This window comes from Lactuca sativa, chromosome 8 (genome assembly GCF_002870075.4).
Source record: "Lactuca sativa cultivar Salinas chromosome 8, Lsat_Salinas_v11, whole genome shotgun sequence".
Lineage (NCBI taxonomy): Eukaryota > Viridiplantae > Streptophyta > Magnoliopsida > Asterales > Asteraceae > Lactuca > Lactuca sativa.
This window is the reverse complement of record NC_056630.2, coordinates 5,232,360-5,253,187: the sequence shown is the minus strand read 5'-3', so window position 1 is coordinate 5,253,187 and position 20,828 is coordinate 5,232,360. Positions and strand designations below refer to the sequence as shown.

General features: G+C 34.7%; 3 protein-coding genes across 3 annotated transcripts; all 3 read left to right on the top strand.

Annotated features, from left to right (window-relative positions):
• Positions 1–13,370: 13,370 nt before the first annotated feature.
• Positions 13,371–14,862, top strand: LOC111903381 (uncharacterized). Its single transcript, XM_023899156.3, has 4 exons — positions 13,371–13,897; positions 14,016–14,069; positions 14,275–14,400; positions 14,475–14,862. Exons 1-4 carry the CDS (start codon positions 13,508–13,510, stop codon positions 14,661–14,663), a joined length of 759 nt encoding a protein of 252 aa, XP_023754924.1. The 5' UTR covers positions 13,371–13,507; the 3' UTR covers positions 14,664–14,862.
• A 342-nt stretch (positions 14,863–15,204) lies between these two features.
• LOC111903382 (60S ribosomal protein L30) lies at positions 15,205–16,439 on the top strand. The gene is made up of 5 exons (XM_023899157.2): positions 15,205–15,363; positions 15,465–15,570; positions 15,721–15,822; positions 16,075–16,143; positions 16,231–16,439. The coding sequence occupies exons 1-5, from the start codon at positions 15,343–15,345 to the stop codon at positions 16,269–16,271; spliced, it is 339 nt and encodes a 112-aa protein (XP_023754925.1). The 5' UTR covers positions 15,205–15,342; the 3' UTR covers positions 16,272–16,439.
• A 1,633-nt stretch (positions 16,440–18,072) lies between these two features.
• LOC111903380 (uncharacterized) lies at positions 18,073–19,484 on the top strand. The gene is made up of 5 exons (XM_023899155.2): positions 18,073–18,257; positions 18,341–18,568; positions 18,659–18,825; positions 18,912–19,062; positions 19,159–19,484. Exons 1-5 carry the CDS (start codon positions 18,156–18,158, stop codon positions 19,327–19,329), a joined length of 819 nt encoding a protein of 272 aa, XP_023754923.1. The 5' UTR covers positions 18,073–18,155; the 3' UTR covers positions 19,330–19,484.
• Positions 19,485–20,828: the final 1,344 nt, after the last annotated feature.

The following is a 20,828-nucleotide window of genomic DNA, read 5'->3' as shown; positions in this document are numbered from 1 at the left end:
TTTGGAATATTCTGTAATGACTGGTGACAAGGTTTTGGTGACTTTGTGCATAATCATTACAAGAGGAACATTGCATAAAAGTTTAAAATCTAACAGATTTTTGGTAAATGATAGGAATCGGGGATTCTCACATTTACAATAAGGATTTGGGATTGTGAAATGAGTATCAATGGAATCATGTTCAATTGATCTACATCACAATGTAAGGATCATAGACAAACATAGTGTGCATACTTGGAGTATGGCATAACTATTGTTTAGAAAAACAAAGTGTACATGCTAGGAGCATGGGACGACTATTGTTTTTATTCAAGTCTTAAGTTGATTGATTGAAACATTATACAATGAATAATGTGTAATCAATATGGTGATAAATAAAAGGTGGTTCTATTTATATTCAAAAGGGTTCTGAGACCATATTGGATTCGATTATTATTGTGTTTCACTTTGCATGTTTTGACTTCCAAAATAGCTAGGTTATTCTTTCCGAATGACTAAGTTATTTAAACACTCCACAGTCGTTCATATGTTGGAAGTAGGTATGAATCAAGACTGTCATGAATCGAGTTTGTAGATGGCTAAATGGGTTTAGTCATAGCAATGGTTGCTACAACATTCATGAGTGCTCATAAGTTATGAGTATTGGAATAAACCCACGCTCACTTGTATCACTTCATGGAATTTATCTCGAGTGATCGTGAGACGGTAATATCATATAAATCTTCAAACCTAGAGATATGAGTTGTTACCTATGAGTTGGTTGTGCATTGATTGCATGTAAACGCATCAGTAACTTGATGTTATAAAACGTGCCTTTGTATACAATTCAACAAGTAGTAGAACAAGCATATGAGTCGAAGTTTATCTGTTCCTTCTAGAAATAGAAGCGATATCTGGGCCCCTCGATGATTTTGTTGTGACCTATGTACCGGCCGGTCAGAACTAAATTGATGTGTTCGATTAAGTTCTTTGTCAAACAAATCGAAAATCGGGAAACAAACTGTTGGACATTAAGTACGACGTTGTTCCATGTATTTGTCCGGCTGATATCATGAGAATAGAGGATTATATGATCACTTATCTAAAATGGCGCTTCATAGTTCAACAGAGTTTTCGAGAGCTACGATTGCTGGTTGGTTCCTGAAGTAACATACGCAAATATAGTTATTAGACTTATCCAAGTGGGAGTCTGTTGGATAAGGTGTCTAAGTCCATAACTTATTTGGTATATACTTGACCCGACCCGGCATGGTCCATTTGGGTTGCATTTCATCCAAACTATTTATGGATAATTTTATGAGAGTTATACACATATGTTTATTAATATATTATAAGTTATAATATATTAATATGAAGTCATGTTATTTAATTAGTCTTAAATTAATTATGAATTAATTTAAAGATTAAAAGGAAGACTAATTAGATTATGGACTATTTGTTTTATATAGTGTGGGCTAACACTCATTTGTTAATGGGCTAGGCTTATATGGAAGTCCATGGATGATCCATGGAGCTTTTAACCCATGGATCCTTGGAAAGGAAAAGACATGGGTTATTAGGGTTTCACCCTAATCATGTACACTATATAAGCATGCTTATGTTGCATGAAATAGCCACTAGTGTGACTAGTGTAACTAGAAAGTATGTGTGTTTGTGTGTGACCGATTTCTATGTGTGTGTACACTCTCTCAAAGTTTTCCAAGTGTTTGTGGTGATTTGTGATTCCATTTGAGGCATTCACACTATTGGTGCTTGACCCTCAAACTCCTTAGGAATCAAGCTCATCATCAAAAGGTATGTAATCTCATCTAATTCTTTTATGTTTAAAAGTACCCCATGCCATGTTAGATAGGTTATGAACCTTGGAAAATTATTATTTTGCATGTATTTAGACAAACATAGATCCAAGGTTTATTAGGGTTGCATGCACACTTAGGAAGTGTTAGATTGCTCAAAACCCAACAGTGGTATCAGAGCCTAGGCTTGCTTGTTTGATACTAGATGCAAAATAGTAAAAAAACTTGAAATTGTTGTTGTCTGACTGATGGACTCGCCGAGTCCATGGGGGGACTCGCCGAGTTCAAGGCAAAATTCATCCTACTCGGCGAGTAGGTTCGTGCACTCGGCGAGTAGAATGATCAGAATGCAGAATTTCGACTTTTGCTGCTGGAAATGGACTAGAAACATTACCCTAAACTGTTTTGGTGTTTTAAAACTTGTTTTAGTTGGTGTAATGGTTGTTCTAATCCATTTACAATAGCATATATCAAAATTCCATGATTTTTATGTGTTCATATAATTCTTGAAATTTTGATGATCATGTTCATGTTCTTATGAATTTAGAAGATGGTAGGAATTATTTGCTGAATTGTTTAGAATTAATTCTTGATCATTTATGTGTTTTAATGGAGTCCATAATTTGTCCTCAAGTTATGGATATCCAAAGGTCACTTTTCTTTAACACACATTTAAACACATAAGTTACATGAAAATGAAGATTCTTCATGAACCTTTAATTCATAAGTTATGAAATGAAAAGTTTTGGATAGTTACAAAACTTGCCCTCAAGTTTTGGAATTTGTAAAGTTTCACACACTTTAATAAACTTTAATTCCATACCCTATAAGTTTTAAAAGTTAAAATTCTACACTTATACTATTTATAACATTAATGGTTAATTATATATATATATATATATATATATATATATAAGAACAAGTCGTTTTACCGTTAGTAGGCCTCATTCATGAAGCCGGTCTATAAGGTGGGTATAAGGTTGTTGCCTATAAAATGGCGACTTAATGGGTGTCCACTCTCACCCACCGCTTGCTTGATCGGTGGAGGGTCGTTAGCCGAACGGGTAGGACAATGACTTTAAATTCTCATTAAAAGTATAATGATTATTATAAAATAACTAAATGTTTTATTTAATTCCCAATCTTAGTTACTTTAGGAAAAATGTGAATTTGGTGCTAGCCCATGGAATTCACACTTTGTACCTTACCAAGTCGTTGGTGGAGCGTGTGTGGTTAATCGACACACTAACTTGGACTAGTAAGGATCACGAAGGGTGACTTAATGTTTGTCATAGATCAATGGAGCGTGTGTGGTTAACCGGCACATTGATTGGGTGATAATATTAAGGGTACCAAGTGAATTGGTATGGTTATTCACACCTTGTTTTGTGATCCTCGGCATCCCAGTCACAAAATTTGAGAGGGCACACTCGAGATTGAAACATGCCATTGAAAAGTTCAATGAATCTTAAAAGATCTAGGAATTTCAAATCCAATTAAAACCTAATAAATTATTTCGTTTTTCATGGTGGAAATTGGTGAATCGTCATTCGCCTACCTTCAAATATTTTATAGCTTGGATTACGGCATCCCTCTTCCAAATTATAAAATATTGTGTTGGGTCCTAGCCTTAATATTTCATATTGGGTGTTATATTAAGGACTTTGAATCAACTAACTTGATTTTCTCCCATTATAGATGTATGGTTCAGACAATTATGATCTTCCCAAATCTCTTGAAGATGGTGTCCCTCAACATCATGCTTCACTTCCTCCACCTCCTCCAATTATTCTCCCTCACCCACAAGTTCTTGAAAAGTTTAAAGTCACTCAATCCCTATTGGCAAGCATAGTCTATGTGTGCTCACATCTTGGAGATAAAGTCACATATTGACAAGCTGGGAGAGTTGGGTGTCAAAGTCTCGTGAAAGTTGGATGTTCAATCACTTTCTTAGTAACATAGTGAGTCTTTTTGGGACTACTATGAGATAGACTATGAGATGACCCTTAATGATGTTATCTATTTGCTTGGTGTTGTGGAATCAGCAATGATTTGGAACACCAGTAAAGCAAATTTGATTAAAAGAACAACTTCCCGAGTCTTAAATGGACATTGACAATGGTAGCATTGGATATCTAGAAAAGGATTTCTCTTCCCAATGGAAAGGGATCGGCCATAGTCAACTCGGTTGACCAAATGGTAAAGAGAAAGGCTGAGTCTGAGATAGTCTCATGTGCCATTACCAAAGGGTCCATGTGTTTTGTTGCCAAAGGAAGGGGCATTGGTTGCGAAGCTGCCCTATTCACCTGAAAGGTCATAAGGTTGATCAAGTCAAGAGGTTTGACTCTACTTCGGGTAAAGTCCACTGTCTAACTCTATTAAGTTCCTATTTGGAGATTCTTATTACATAATGTGAATGGGTCACATGCTGATGTTTTTAAGAATCAAAGAAAAGATAGGAAGCTTAAAGTAAGTATATGTTGATTCTGATTGCGAAGGTGGGTTTCGATCGCATGGTTCGGTAATCTGAATTTTGAGCTGTTGCTTAAGAGTTATAATATATTGCTTATGAATAGATAACAACAAGGTTTTCATGTGGATTGTAAGGATAAGTTTTTCCGCAAAGTTTTAAAATAAAAGAAAAAAAGGGTTTTAATTTTATTTATTTTAAAAATATCCTTACAATGGCATCTGTGGAAAATTGTTGCTTATATGTTTCCAGTAATAGCAATATTGGAAAGTGGATTTGATTCTTTCATTTGTGGTAGTGTCTGAATTTACCAAATGAAGAAAGTTTTTCATCACCCAAGTTTCAATTGGACAGAAACTTGGAATCATACAAGTTGTATTGTATGATGAATGAGAATTTTCATCTTTGAAAATTAAGACTAATTCTTTGATCACATGTATATATGAGTCAACTGAAGGACTAAAGAATTAGGTACACTGGGTGTGCGCTGGTCAAGGTCCACCACAAAGATTGATTTGTCATGATTTACTAAAGATTAGTAAATATGATTATACTTATGAGGTTAAGTATAATTCTGTAACATTGGAAAGGTTACAATGTGTGACAAAACAAATGAGAAGAATCAAATTAGGCAGAAAGATAAAAGTTTCTCAAATATGAAAGGATGGGAGAGTACTTTAGTATCGTATTTCATGATCATCTTAATGATTATGAAACCATATCACAAATTCAGACTCTAAGGACGTCTTAGTGCATTGTTATGGCTAAGAAGAGAGGTCATGAACTGTTGGATTGGTTAAAATCAAGAAGATGAGTCATATTTCGTTCCAAAACAATTCTTAGAGTCATACTCCAAGATTGTAACTTTGAGTGACATAAAGAAGGATTTATTAACACTAGTCAAATGTAAGAGTAAAATGTTTTCTACTCTTGTACATTTGAGATTGGTAAGTTGTGATGTCTTGGATGAGACAAAGACAACCTAAGACCAATTGTGTGAAGTGTTAGTCTTGATAAGAATCCGCACTATCCCTTGAATATTTGTTTTGTCAAGGAATGGTTCTTGACTGAGGAAACTTATATGTCAAGGGGACAGTGGGAGCCTTAAAGATCCTGAAAGAGTTTCAAGATTTAATCAAGAGTAAAACCTGTAATTTATCACTAGCACACGACTTAAGGTTTGCAACCTATCGTGTTGACATAATTCTTATTTCTGTACCTACTTCAAATAAGTTGAATTTTCATGTGAGTTATCAGAGTTCAACTTGGAAGCATTGGTGAGCCTTGTGCTACCAAGGTGACAAGAAACTAAGATTGAACAAGTTTAATCCATGTAAGGCTGAATTTGTCACTAACCTTATCTTGTGATTATGATTTTGACAACTTCACATGGATAGGAACTCATACACTATAAAATCTAAGTGTCATAAGGTTTCTCTCCGATTCATGAAAATGATGGTGAGGAAACGCTTTCACTAAGTAGATTTTACGTAGATATCAATTGTGTTATTTGCATTTTCAAAAGTCGTTAGTGGAGCGTGTGTGGTTAACCGGCACACTAACATGGACTTGTGAGAAATGGCAAAGGTCTAAGAAATTGAGACTATGATTACGGCATCCCTTTTCATAGTTCTTGAAATTGCTTAGACACACATGTGAGCTATCTAAGAAAGGGTGTATGAATCTAAATTTTAGAAGTCCAGCAGATATCTGGAAATATGTAAGAGCTAGTGGGAGCATAATTGTTTTGCTGATAATCATCATGTTAGTGGGAGCATGATTATTACATTTAGTGTTGCAAGTTAGCAATGTTAATTATAGACAGCAAAGTTTCAATTCGTGAAGTTGCAGGGGTTGAAAAGTTGTTTTGCTATAATTAAGGGAGAGGAAATTATACTTCATTTCAATTCTAGAAGCTTAGATTGAGATTTTAATCATCTTTAGTCAAGGACATATATATGAATTTTATGTCTGAATGGTTCGACTTAAGGAAATTCTATATATATTGCGTTCTCAAAATTCAATTATGACTACGACATCCCTCTTCATAGTTAAATTTTGAAAACATGGCAAATAAAAAATATTGTAGCAAAAGACTTGTCTAGTATCATGTCTTTATGTCAAACATCATGAATCGTGTCCCATATGCTTCAGATATAGGATCGATTTCATGTGCTATAATATTCATCTTTTCTAAATTTTCCAAATGCTTAAGGCATTGAGAAGGGAAAAGTCTAGAACTGGATATGACTAAAGTGATTAAGCAATTGTCGAGGACAAATCTGAGGTTCGCCAAAGATTGGTTGCTCATGGACAGTTGGAAGTATGATGTCGGAAAGGACCATATTGACATATTCTGAAAAGAAGTAACTCTTGTTCGGAAGTGATAGTCAAAATGGGACTATGGAAATGTCTCCATAGGTGGAAGTTATTCAATCTATGTAAGATTAGAAAACCTTAATGCAAGAAGGATGTTCAAAGCAATGTACTTTGAATATGAGACTTCCGTTGCATAGAAGTTGACCTTCTTTGGAATATTCTGTAATGACTGGTGACAAGGTTTTGGTGACTTTGTGCATAATCATTACAAGAGGAACATTGCATAAAAGTTTAAAATCTAACAGATTTTTGGTAAATGATAGGAATCGGGGATTCTCACATTTACAATAAGGATTTGGGATTGTGAAATGAGTATCAATGGAATCATGTTCAATTGATCTACATCACAATGTAAGGATCATAGACAAACATAGTGTGCATACTTGGAGTATGGCATAACTATTGTTTAGAAAAACAAAGTGTACATGCTAGGAGCATGGGACGACTATTGTTTTTATTCAAGTCTTAAGTTGATTGATTGAAACATTATACAATGAATAATGTGTAATCAATATGGTGATAAATAAAAGGTGGTTCTATTTATATTCAAAAGGGTTCTGAGACCATATTGGATTCGATTATTATTGTGTTTCACTTTGCATGTTTTGACTTCCAAAATAGCTAGGTTATTCTTTCCGAATGACTAAGTTATTTAAACACTCCACAGTCGTTCATATGTTGGAAGTAGGTATGAATCAAGACTGTCATGAATCGAGTTTGTAGATGGCTAAATGGGTTTAGTCATAGCAATGGTTGCTACAACATTCATGAGTGCTCATAAGTTATGAGTATTGGAATAAACCCACGCTCACTTGTATCACTTCATGGAATTTATCTCGAGTGATCGTGAGACGGTAATATCATATAAATCTTCAAACCTAGAGATATGAGTTGTTACCTATGAGTTGGTTGTGCATTGATTGCATGTAAACGCATCAGTAACTTGATGTTATAAAACGTGCCTTTGTATACAATTCAACAAGTAGTAGAACAAGCATATGAGTCGAAGTTTATCTGTTCCTTCTAGAAATAGAAGCGATATCTGGGCCCCTCGATGATTTTGTTGTGACCTATGTACCGACCGGTCAGAACTAAATTGATGTGTTCGATTAAGTTCTTTGTCAAACAAATCGGAAATCGGGAAACAAACTGCTGGACATTAAGTACGACGTTGTTCCATGTATTTGTCCGGCTGATATCATGAGAATAGAGGATTATATGATCACTTATCTAAAATGGCGCTTCATAGTTCAACAGAGTTTTCGAGAGCTACGATTGCTGGTTGGTTCCTGAAGTAACATACGCAAATATAGTTATTAGACTTATCCAAGTGGGAGTCTGTTGGATAAGGTGTCTAAGTCCATAACTTATTTGGTATATACTTGACCCGACCCGGCATGGTCCATTTGGGTTACATTTCATCCAAACTATTTATGGATAATTTTATGAGAGTTATACACATATGTTTATTAATATATTATAAGTTATAATATATTAATATGAAGTCGTGTTATTTAATTAGTCTTAGTCTTAAATTAATTATGAATTAATTTAGAGATTAAAAGGAAGACTAATTAGATTATGGGCTATTTGTTTTATATAGTGTGGGCTAACACTCATTTGTTAATGGGCTAGGCTTATATGGAAGTCCATGGAGCTTTTAACCCATGGATCCTTGGAAAGGAAAAGACATGGGTTATTAGGGTTTCACCCTAATCATGTACACTATATAAGCATGCTTATGTTGCATGAAATAGCCACTAGTGTGACTAGTGTAACTAGAAAGTATGTGTGTTTGTGTGTGACCGATTTCTATGTGTGTGTACACTCTCTCAAAGTTTTCCAAGTGTTTGTGGTGATTTGTGATTCCATTTGAGGCATTCACACTATTGGTGCTTGGCCCTCAAACTCCTTAGGAATCAAGCTCATCATCAAAAGGTATGTAATCTCATCTAATTCTTTTATGTTTAAAAGTACCCCATGCCATGTTAGATAGGTTATGAACCTTGGAAAATTATTATTTTGCATGTATTTAGACAAACATAGATCCAAGGTTTATTAGGGTTGCATGCACACTTAGGAAGTGTTAGATTGCTCAAAACCCAACATTGACATCATGAATGATAGGATTATTCGAACAGTCCACAGTCGTTCATATTTTGGAAGTAGATGTGAATGAAGACTGTCATGAATTGTTTGTAGATTGTCTAAAATGTTTTGGGCATAGCAAAGGTTTGCTGCAAAGTTCAGAAGTGCTTATGAATATGATTTTAGCATTGGAATAAACCCGTGTTTGCTTGTATCACTTCGTGGTGTTTTACCTTAAGTGATTGCAAAGCGATAATATCATATAGTCTTAAAAATTAGAGATATGGTTGTTGTTTGCTGGTTGGTTATGCATTGATAATGTGTAAACGCATTAGTAACTTGATGTTCTAAAACACATTGTTGTGCATGATTTAATTAGTAAATAATAGATGCGTATGAGTCGAAGTTAATCTGGTCCTTTTATTCTATGAGAATAAAGGCGATATCTTGGCCACTTGATGATTTGGTTTGACTTATGTGCTGAGACCGATCAGAATGAAGTTGATGTGTTCAACTAAATTCTATGTCAAACAAATCAGAAATCGAGGAACAAATGTTGGACGATAAGCATTGTCAGCATGATATCTAGAACAGAGGATTATACGATCCCTTATCTGAAGGACAAATTGCTGATCAGAGTTGACAACGAAGTATAAGAGCTACAATTGCTAATCGGTTCCTGATGTCATATGTGAGATATAGTTACGAGACTTATCCAAGTGGGAGACTATTGGATTAGTGTCTAAGCCCGTAACTATATTTGGTATGTACTTGACCCAGTTGTGCATGGTCTTTTTGGGTTGCCTTCACCAAAGCAACTTGACAATGTATTTTAAGGAGAGGGAGATAGAGAATATTATGGTTTATTAATATATTATAAGAATAATGTATTAAAGGAAAAATCATATTTATTTAATTAGTATTGGTCATAAATTAGTTAGGAATTAATTTGGTGACTGAAAGAGATTAATTAAATAAAGGGGCATAAACTGTCAAATGTATGATAGTTGAGTTTTGGGCTGGGAAACCTAATGGACTAAGGGGGAACAAGATTATGATGGGGATCCATCATATTTTCGTCCAAGGCCCTAATCTAGAAGGTTCCTTGGGTTGCTTGGTGATTAAGCTGTCCATTAGGGTTTAGACTGAAACCCTAGCAGCCTGCAGTATAAATAAGACCCCTAGGCTATGAAAATCGGCTACACTTGATTCCAAGAGAACCCTAGGGCCGATTTTAGCATCTCTCACCCTCTCTCATATTGTCTTCTTGCTTGTGGGGTTTGTGAACCATTAGAGGAGTTACAATTATGACTTTAAGCTCAAGATCAAGAAGACTACAAGGATTTCAAGCTATATGAAAGAGGTAAATCACTTAGATCTGTTCTTATGATGTTAATTTCGAATTATATATGATAGATCTAGGGTTTCAAGTCTTGGATTCAAAGCATGTACAATAGATAAACTTAGATCCAAGCATTAGGGTTTGTATTATCACATAGGATTGTTCTTATGCATAAAACCCATCGGGGACCTCATCAGCTATGGATCGGATCGAGAGGTGAGTTTTCCTCGTTGTACTTGCGGGTTGAAGGCACCAATGCCAACCTATTGGATTGATATTATGTTATGCATGCTATTGTGTTGTTGTGATATGTTAGATCGGTATTCTGGTAGATAGGATGTTGTTATAATGTAGTAATCTGTTAGATCGGCATCCTGGTAGATAGGATCTTGTTATGCTTAGTGATTTGTAGATATGTTTGACTGGCTGTAGACTGATACATGATTATCTGTTATATATGCACATGTTTGGTTGGTGGCTGAGGCTTCATTGCTCTGTGCGTAAGCTAATAGTTCGGGGCATACCAACCTGATGGTTGAATGGGCCCAAGGGTATTCCATCCTGAGGATGATTGGACCCATAATATGATGGCATTCCAAACTGATGGTTGAGGGGCCTAGGGTATTCCATCATATTTTCGTCCAAGGCCCTAATGTAGAAGGTTCCTTGGGCTGCTTGGTGATTAAGTTGTCCATTAGGTTTTAGACTGAAACCCTAGCAGCCTGCAGTATAAATAAGACCCATAGGCTATGAAAATCGGCTACACTTGATTCCAAGAGAACCCTAGGGCCAATTTTAGCATCTCTCACCCTCTCTCATATTGCCTTTTTGTGAACCATGATTGGACCCATAGTATGATGACATTCCAACCTGCTAGTTGAGGGGCCTGGGGTATTCCAACCCGATGGTTGATTGGACACATAATATGTTGTTTTTGGTATATGTTGTCTGTTGTGTGTTGGTTTTTGGGGGAACTCACTAAGCTTTGTGCTTACAGTTTTGTTTTATGGTTTCAGTTACTTCAATGGACCGTGACAAGGCGAATGCGTGACCGTACATATCCTTGGTTTTACAACTGATTGGATATTGGGAGACTTTGATTTTAAATAATGTTTGGAACTAATAGTTTTTAAACACTTTGATTAATAAATGGGTCACTTCTGAAGGGTTTAAATTTGTTGAAATTTTTGGGATGTTTCAGATAGTGTTGTAAAACTTGCCGAGTTGGTTGATTACTCCTTCGAGTACTCGCTACTCGGCCCCTTACCGAAGCGAGTTGCAAAATCCCGAGTACTCCCCGATCGGCCCCTTACTGAACTAAGCAATGTTGTAAAACCCGGTCAACTCGGTGATTAATATGTATAATATAATTAATGATTTATTATTTAACACACTCACATGTGATTATTACTACATATATATCTTCAATTTTTAGTAATTATTCACGAAGTGATACCATTATGTGTTTTTCAATTTTTTTTTTCTATTCACATGTATCTAATTTTGTTATATATTTCTATCAACTTATGATTTTAACTTATGATTTTGATATATATAATGTCCCTAAAAATATTTCTACATGAATTACCGAATCCGAGTACTCCCCAAGTACCCCCGAGTACTCCCGAGTACTCGCTACTCGATAGTCGGCCGAGCAGGTCCTGAGTAACGAGTTCTACAACCTTGGTTACAGATATAGTCTTACATACTTGAAATAATGGTATTTTGATAAATAATTTTAGGATAGATTGTAATTAACAGAAAACAAGTTTGACATCATAATATCTCATAAAAGAATGATAATTACCCTTGTTTCAAGCCATACTAACACATCTTTATGGTGTTAGGGCAAATCATGTTTTTACGTAAATAACAACAAAACCTAAATCCTACAAAATTGAGACACGAGGGAGGTAAGATGTAGACATTCGTACATCCACCCTAAGGATTTAGAGATGTTGTTTCAATAAACAACCTAAAAAAACACAAGCTTATAATGGTGAATAAAATAGGAATTTAAGAAAGCAAAAAATGAATACTAGCAAGCTGAGAATAAAAATGAGACAAATGTAAAATCACAGGTCCATTTTGAAAAACATAAAAATAAGAAAGAAATTTGGATCTATACTACTCCATTAATGTGATTTTCAAGCATCCATACATATAAAAAACATAAATTAGGAAATATATGATTTTATTTTATGTCTAACCTCACACTATATATCACTTTATTATCAAATGTCTTCTCCTCATCACACTATTAACCGTGATTGACTACACACTCCTTATCATAACAGATGTCTTTTCTTTGGATATATATGAACCACCTCAATCTTCCTTCCTCAAAATTTAAGTGATCGACACCACTCCCACTATGATTGTCACATTCAATATCATCCCAAATTGAGTTTTGTTGCATTCCAACCCAACCTCATGATGTCTACAAATTTTAATTCCTCTCATGACTATTATTAATCGTCAAAAAATCAGATCCATACGTTTTAAACACCTAACTATTAACCTGTAAAAAATTTCCTTGAGTTTCAACATTCCTTTATTGTTTCATAAATATTTTGTGGCCACTCTCCATTTTTACCAACCCACATATACATATATATCATCGACAACATTATCATCAACACCTTTGTTACTATAAATTATAAGGCCATAAGTATCTGGAAAACTATTTTTTAGACAAATAATAATAAACTATCATATAAACTGATATTGATATTTATATAATAATATAAGTAATAGATTATAAGGTCTTCAAAATAAACAAGATGATACTCTGGTTTAAACCCTAACATTTTTATAGATTTGAAATCCTTAAATATTAAATTCTTTCATTATATTATTTCTAAAAGAAATTAATGACATTTTTAATAAAATTGATAATAATTTAATCCGCTTGTCAATGCTTGTCAATATTTAATGTAGGTAGAAGAATAGTAAAAATAAAATGTTCTAAACTATCATATAAACTGATATTGATATTTATATAATAATATAAGTAATAGATTATAAGGTCTTCAAAATAAACAAGATGATACTCTAGTTTAAACCCTAACATTTTTATAGATTTGAAATCCTTAAATATTAAATTCTTTCATTATATTATTTCTAAAAGAAATTAATGATATTTTTAATAAAATTGATAATAATTTAATCCGCTTGTCAATGCTTGTCAATATTTAATGTAGGTAGAAGAATAGTAAAAATATAATGTTCTAATTTACTAAAATCGATCAATTTTAATTTTTTAAAATGAATATGATTAATTAAGGCATAGAAGGCGAGGTGGACTGGTGGAGGCAGTTCCTTCGGATACGTTGCCCATCAATCGTTAGCCACAAGACTCCCAACTTCGGCACAACAACGTCGATCGCCGTCTTCCGTCAAACTCTCAATCCTCTGCTAAACCCTTTGGGCATGACGACAAGCCTCCCATGGCACCCTCTACTCTCCTCGAAAACCCAACGCTTTCATCCTTCCACTAATAAATTGTTTCCCAATTCGCCGAGACCTAATTCAATCAGAGTACAAGCTTTTAGGCGTAGCGATTTTGATGGCTTTGCAAAGCGAATGGCTTCAGGCGAAGCCTGGAGAGATGCCTGGCGTAGCGCTAATAACGGTTTTGAGCAGATCCTTTACGAGACGAAGAAAACCGCCGAGCGCATCGACCGCCAGTATTCTGTTGGTCGCCGACTCTCCTCCGTCGCACAATCAGCTTCTGACCGTGCCAGGGAGCTCGACCGTGATTATTTGATAACACAGCGGTGGCGCACATTTACTCTCGATTTCAGTCAAAATTGGCCCAGGGTTTGTACTCTATTCCTCTATCTGTTCCTTATAAATTCATCATTTATAGTCATGTCACTCGCCTTCTTATGCTATATTTCATTCAGTCTACTGATAACATGCAATTCCCCCCTTGCAGTACAGGAAGCAGTTTAGCGATTTCCTTGATACTCCATTAGGAAGAAGTTTTGGGGTAAGTGTTGCTTTACTTTGTGAATTGTGCTTTGTTTTGAATAATCGTCCTTGTATTACACCTGCAGTTATCGAATCAGAAATCTTATTGCTAAAACAGATGGGAAAAAGTATACAAGATTTCCCTGTTGTTAATGGAACTTTTGAAATTAGAACCTATGAAGATGTTTAGATTACTCAGACTAACAGTTTGGTTGTTTCTGTAGACTATCTTCTTCCTATGGTTTGCTCTTTCTGGATGGCTGTTCAGGATTCTGATATTTGCAATATGGGTACTACCATTTGCAGGCCCTCTACTTATTGGTGCTGTTGCCAATAATCTGGTGATTAAGGTAACTAGTTTTACTGCTTGTTAATGGCAAAGATGCAATGAGAATATGATATTCATCTTTTACATTTATTACAGGGTTCATGTCCTGCTTGTAAGAGGCAGTTTATGGGATACAAAAACCAGATGGTGAGATGTGGTGGGTGTGGGAACATTGTATGGCAACCAAAAGGAGATTTTTTTACAAAACGTGGGAATTCTGCTTCTTCTTCTTCATCTTCAAAGTCTGGACCAGAGATAATAGATGTTGAGTTTGAGGAGAAATGAAGAATGTTTACTGGTTGTGCTGTGTGTATACAAGATGGAGTGTTTGGCTTATAAGCTATTAGCCAATAGAGAGAGAGAGTTTTTGTTTAGACTCTGCTTACAAGTATCATAATCTGCTGTATTCTTTTAGTTTTAGATTTGGTTAAAACTCATAATGCAACTATAATTGTGTCTTAATTGAATCTAATTTTTTTTTTCATGTTCATAAAATCATATATAACAAAGTATAAAGTTTTTAATGAGATTTCAGTTATCTATTTGTTGTTTGATTAAAACTTAAACAAATGAACACAAACAAACCTTATTTTATGTTTGTTTAGGTAATTATCAAAATTTCCATTTTCATAATATTATTTCAGTAATTATTTCAACATTAATCAGTTACCAAAAAAATTTATAACAATTCAGTATTTTCATTTTTCGTGGAACTCGTCACTACTTTGAGTTTAAAAATAAGAAAATAATCAACATATATTTATGGTTTCTTGGGCGTTTATGCGAAAACTTTGGGCCGATGAGCCCAATTGACTTTTTGGGCCCAACTCTTTGTTCTCTTTCTTTTGTACAACGTACATATCCCAAACCCTGACCACCAGGGTAGAGGTAGATCGCCAAACCCTAATTCTTCCCAACAAAATTACTCTCCCTCTTCTTCAATTTTCTTCGCTTCTTGGCAACAATGGTATCTGGGAAGAAGACGGTAAGATATGAACTGATCTGTTCTCGATTTTTCGTGTCTCTGTCTCGTTGATAATAACCTGTATTTATTTTCACCATTCTTTTTTGGTTTTCATACTACAGAAGAAGACTCATGAGAGCATCAACAACAGGTTGGCTCTCGTGATGAAGAGTGGAAAATACACTCTTGGTTACAAGACTGTCCTCGAGTCTCTCAGAAGCTCCAAAGGTAATAAAACACCAAATTTATGCTTATAAGTTTTCATAATAGCATGTCATCTTCGATCTAAACATACAACAGCGTCTGAATTAGGGTTTTATTCTGTTCTTTGAATTAGAATATGATGTTTCGCTCATTATGATTCCATTCCAAGTGTAGGTAAGTTGATTATCATTTCCAACAACTGTCCGCCCTTGAGGAAATCTGAGATCGAGTATTATGCCATGCTCGCCAAGGTTGGTGTTCATCATTACAATGGAAGTAAGTACATCATATCCTCCCTCGTCGTTTTTTCCTTCCTTTGTCTTAGTATTCTTAGCCATCGTGTTAAAACTGCGATTGCTGTAAGAGTTAATAACAATCTGAATTGTTTTATGACCACTTGTTTGAATCTGATCATAACAATTTCTAGATGACGAGAATAAACTTATGCAGAAATTGGATTAGATATAAAAGATCATACGTTGAAAAACAATATCATTACTTTAATTAATTTGGTTTATGGATGGGCAGACAATGTTGACCTAGGGACAGCATGTGGAAAGTATTTCAGAGTGTCATGCCTTAGTATTGTTGATCCAGGTAAACAATGAATTAACATGATAATTTTATGTTTGGCCAATTACATGTAAGTAATGATTTATTGTTATTGTTATTATATTGTTGTAGGTGACTCTGATATCATCAAATCTCTCCCAGGAGACAACTGAAAAGACCCAATGAAGCATTAGTTTTCTCACTTCTGATATGTTGAATCTGTTCCTGTTATGGCATTAGTGTCTCAAATTTAATTCTCTTTCTGTTATTATGAATTCTATGAATCTGTTGAGACGTGCATGTATTAACAATTAGATCCTAAAGAGGTAAAATTTTGTTGATTTGGGGATTTTTTGGTATATTTGATTTCTAAAATTTTGTTATTATATGCTTCTCATAATGCTTTATGTAGTCAGTCATAAATGTTTGAACATATCATATTTTTCGGAAGAACAAAAATAACACAACAAAAGTTGATCACATAACATGATGTCCTAAGCCTTATTAATTGGGAACACGTTAACAAGCCCATAGTCCAGTAAGAACTTTTACTACAATTATAAAAATAAATATATAAAACGACGAAGAAGTTCTGAAGTTGAAATACCAAAATTTAATGAATTATCTCAAATACATTCATTTTCAAGCCAGTCATGAATAAAACTAAGCGACTAATGTCGGCAATTGACAATATTTGAGAGAATTTTTCTTGCAACAATGTGAAATTGAGAGAATTTTTCTTACAACAATAAAGTGTTAGTGAATCGTACACATTAACTGTTAGGGGTGAGCACTGTACGACCCAGAGCGGTTTTTGGACCAAACCGAACCGCAAGTTGCGGTTTTTTATAGAGAACAAAAATGGAAATCATTCATATGTATTAAATGAGTATAAAAACAAAAATGACTTATTTTGAAACAAAAAAAATATTAAGAACTAAATGTGTACAAAAATATTAAAAACTAAATATGTACAAAATGAGAAATATATTACCATATTAAGTCATTTTTCTCGGCTAATCTGGAGTAACCGATCATAAGGACTGTATGTGTACAGTTTCACAAGTGGAAGGGGTAAATGTAGACGAAAAAAAATTAGTGACCAAATGTGTACAAATCAAAAAATATATTACCGTTTTAAGTAATTATGCATTTTCCAAATATACTTAGGTGCTGTTTGTTTTTTGGAAAAAATCTCTTCAGACCTCTTATTGCTGCGCGGCGCAGCACACGTACAACACTTTTCATCTCGCATCTGTTTGTTTTTTAAAAGTCTTTAGAGTCAAAAACCTCTGCGCGTGCTCTGTTTGGCGCAGCACTTGTACTGCCTCTTCCAACCTTTTTTTCTTGTTGAAATTTTTATTATATGTTGTTGAAATTTTAGTTCACTTTTTTTTCGTTTTTTTTTGTTTATTCTTGTTGATTTTTTTTGTTTTTTTTTTATATTGAATAATGATAGATTCTTGATTAAATATCATTATTTTTTACTAAATATCTTTATTTTTTTGTTGAAATATCATTATTTTTTATTGAAATATCATTAATTCTTGCCGAAATGTTATATATTATTAAATTTTCCGTATTAAAAAATTATTTTTGATTTATAAAATTAGTTTATTTTAAATTTTTAATATCTGCAGTAGTATGCAGATGTTAAAAAACCTAACACGTTTCTTATTACGGTCTGCAGCCGTTTGGTACACCTTTTCTACTGCAGAGGGTTGCAGAGATGGTCCACATAGGATTGCAGAGATGGTCCACATGCTTCATGAATTTTTGTTTTAGAAAATCAAACTGCACCTAAACGTTGGAATCTACATGTTCACATATGCCATGGAATTGAAAAAAAAAATTACCTCGTAATCGAATATGAGAAAAAAAAAAAAAAAAAAAGTCAATTGGGAAGGATTCTGAGCGTGTGGCAACGAGTGTAACTTATCCGGTGGCGATGGAGGCCTATCACCACGTCCACACAACTGCTTCTATTTTCCCTTATCAACAACAAAACAGCCACCACCTGTTTCTCGATTCTGTCTTGTGCCAGTCACAAGAAGAAAATGTCGACGACAACCGCCATAGGTGCAGGTGGAGCCTTCGCAACAAGAAACGCCCTCTCCATCAAAACTACTACTTCATATCCATTAGCATCACCTCATCAGGTTCGTCTTCAATCTATTCCATTAATAATGGTGAAAAAAAATCAGTTGTTGATTAATGATTTCACCCTATTTTTGAGGAACAGAAAACAACATTTCAAGGGTTGTCCATTCAAGATGCCAAAAGGGGCGTCTCCACTTCCTTCTTGGGATCCAGCGACAAGACCATCGTGTCTGTAAAAGGAGGAAGAGGTTTAGATATCAAAGCCAGAAAAACCGCAGGTGCTTCAAAGGAGATCGAAGTTGAAGTCGACAAGCCTTTAGGCCTCACTTTGGGTCCTAAACCTGGTGCTGGTGGTGGCGTTGTTATCACCGTACGTCGGTTCTCTCCACATCTCTGTAATTAATTTCGTTTACCTTTTTTTCTTTCTCCGATTCTCAATTGATGTGATTTTCGAGTTCAGGGAGTGGAAGGAGGTGGGAATGCTGCAAAAGCAGGGTTGAAGGCTGGGGATCAAGTCATATACACAAGCAGCTTCTTCGGCGATGAACTTTGGCCTGCTGATAAGCTTGGCTTCACCAAAACCGCCATTCAGGCGGTGCCGGATTCTGTTTACTTTGTCGTTAGCAGGTACTCTCTCTTAATCGCTTCAATCGTTACTGAAATCAAATTTGATTGAAACAACAAAACCATAACGATGAGTGATTTTAATTCAGGGGGGCTGATGTAGATGTCAAACGACTACCAAAACGACCTGCTCCTCCTCGATTCGGACGCAAGCTAACAGATGCCCAAAAGGCACGAGCGACGCATATTTGTCTGGACTGTGGATTCATATACACGTTATCGAAGCCTTTCGAGGAGCAGGCAAGCTCTCAACTTTTGCATTTAATCATAACTGAATCATAAATTTTTAGGTTTAATTGACAAAAAAGATGATGATTTTGGTATGGAAATTTGCAGCCGGATGGGTACTTGTGCCCACAATGTAGAGCACCCAAGAAGAGGTTCACAGGGTACGATCCAGTCACCGGAAAACCAATTGGTGGGACGCTGCCTCCGATCGGTGTGATCATTGGACTTGTTGCCGGTCTTGCTGGAGTTGGGGCATTACTTGTTTATGGCCTTCAGTAACCGACATTCATTCTTCCATCATAATTTTGTTCTTATGATTGCCATTTACTATATCATACGAAAAGAAAATGTAATGTTTGTAATTGAAAATTGAAATGGGCTTAAAATACGTTGTTATTATGTATGTTTAATCGTAAAATCCTTTGTAGCTAAAAGTTAAGGGTTTAAAATTCAAATATTAAGATTTGATTGTAAAAGATATAAGAATAATTGTTTGGCTTCTCATTTATATCAAGAACGTGTTAGGAAAAAGTATAACCCAAACCAAAATGCACCAAAAGAACAAAAATCAGAAATTGTTACTGAAGCATGTGTTTGACACAGTTTTTTTTAAAACAAATTCGTTTTATAACGGTGTTTGTTGTTTAGGATACAACAGTAGTAAGGGGTCGTTTGATAGTTGTTAACCGGGTTAGACCTGATTGGGTTAGAAGCTGACTGTATTAGAAGTTCTGATTCAGTCCACATCTGATTGAGTTTATGCTGTTTGATTATTTCTCTAACTAACTATGTTGAATGACAAAGAAATGACCATATTACCCTTATGACGTCTCTTGTGTTGGTTAAAATAATTATAAAAATACGAAATCTTACATTAAATATAAATTAAACATACATCATTTAAAATTAAACGTCTTAAATGTCATTTGATAAAAAGAGAATACAAGGAACCGATGGATCAAAGCAAAGTTATAGATATAAAAAATATATTTGTCAATGAACAAATTATTGAGATTGAAATTTTATCCAACCAGAAATGAATGTATAAACTATAAAATTATAATCAAATTTCAAGATTTATAAAAATGGATTTTCTAAATACATTGTGAATTATAATGAAAATCTCAAATCATAAGACCCTAGAAGTACCTTGTTCCCTAATAACCTGCCTTCACAAAACTACTGTCATCACCATTTATATCATTCATTCCGAGATCAAAATCTTTGTAGTTCACATAAGTTTGTCTTGAAAACATCACTTTTTTTTAATGGTTCATATAGGTGCTTAAATACTGAATCTTGAAAATAACATATCTATGAGAAAAGAGGAATATTGATGATTCTGAAATCCTGCCCATCATTAAGCAACAATTCAAAGAGCACACAACAACCAAAAAAATCAGATGAAAAATTCTAATGGAAATCACAGCAACAAATTGCAATATCACAACAAAAATTCGAAGTTAATCAATTCAAAGAGCACAACAACAGCAACCAAAGAAATCAGAGGAAATTTTCAAATGGAAATCACAACAAGAAATTTCAATATCACAGCAAAAACTCGAAGTTAATCGATAATTTGTAGAAATCGAGAGCATAAAAGTTTGAAGCACACCTAGTCAGAAGAAGGTGGTCTCCGGTTCCAAGGTCAGAGGAAAACGACGGATTCCAAGCATAGGGTGGTCACCGGTAGTAGGGGAGCAGGGGTCACTTTCTTTCTTTCTGTAAGGCGTCTTTACGATCAGTAGGGCAAAAGTGGAACTAAATGCATTTTGTTC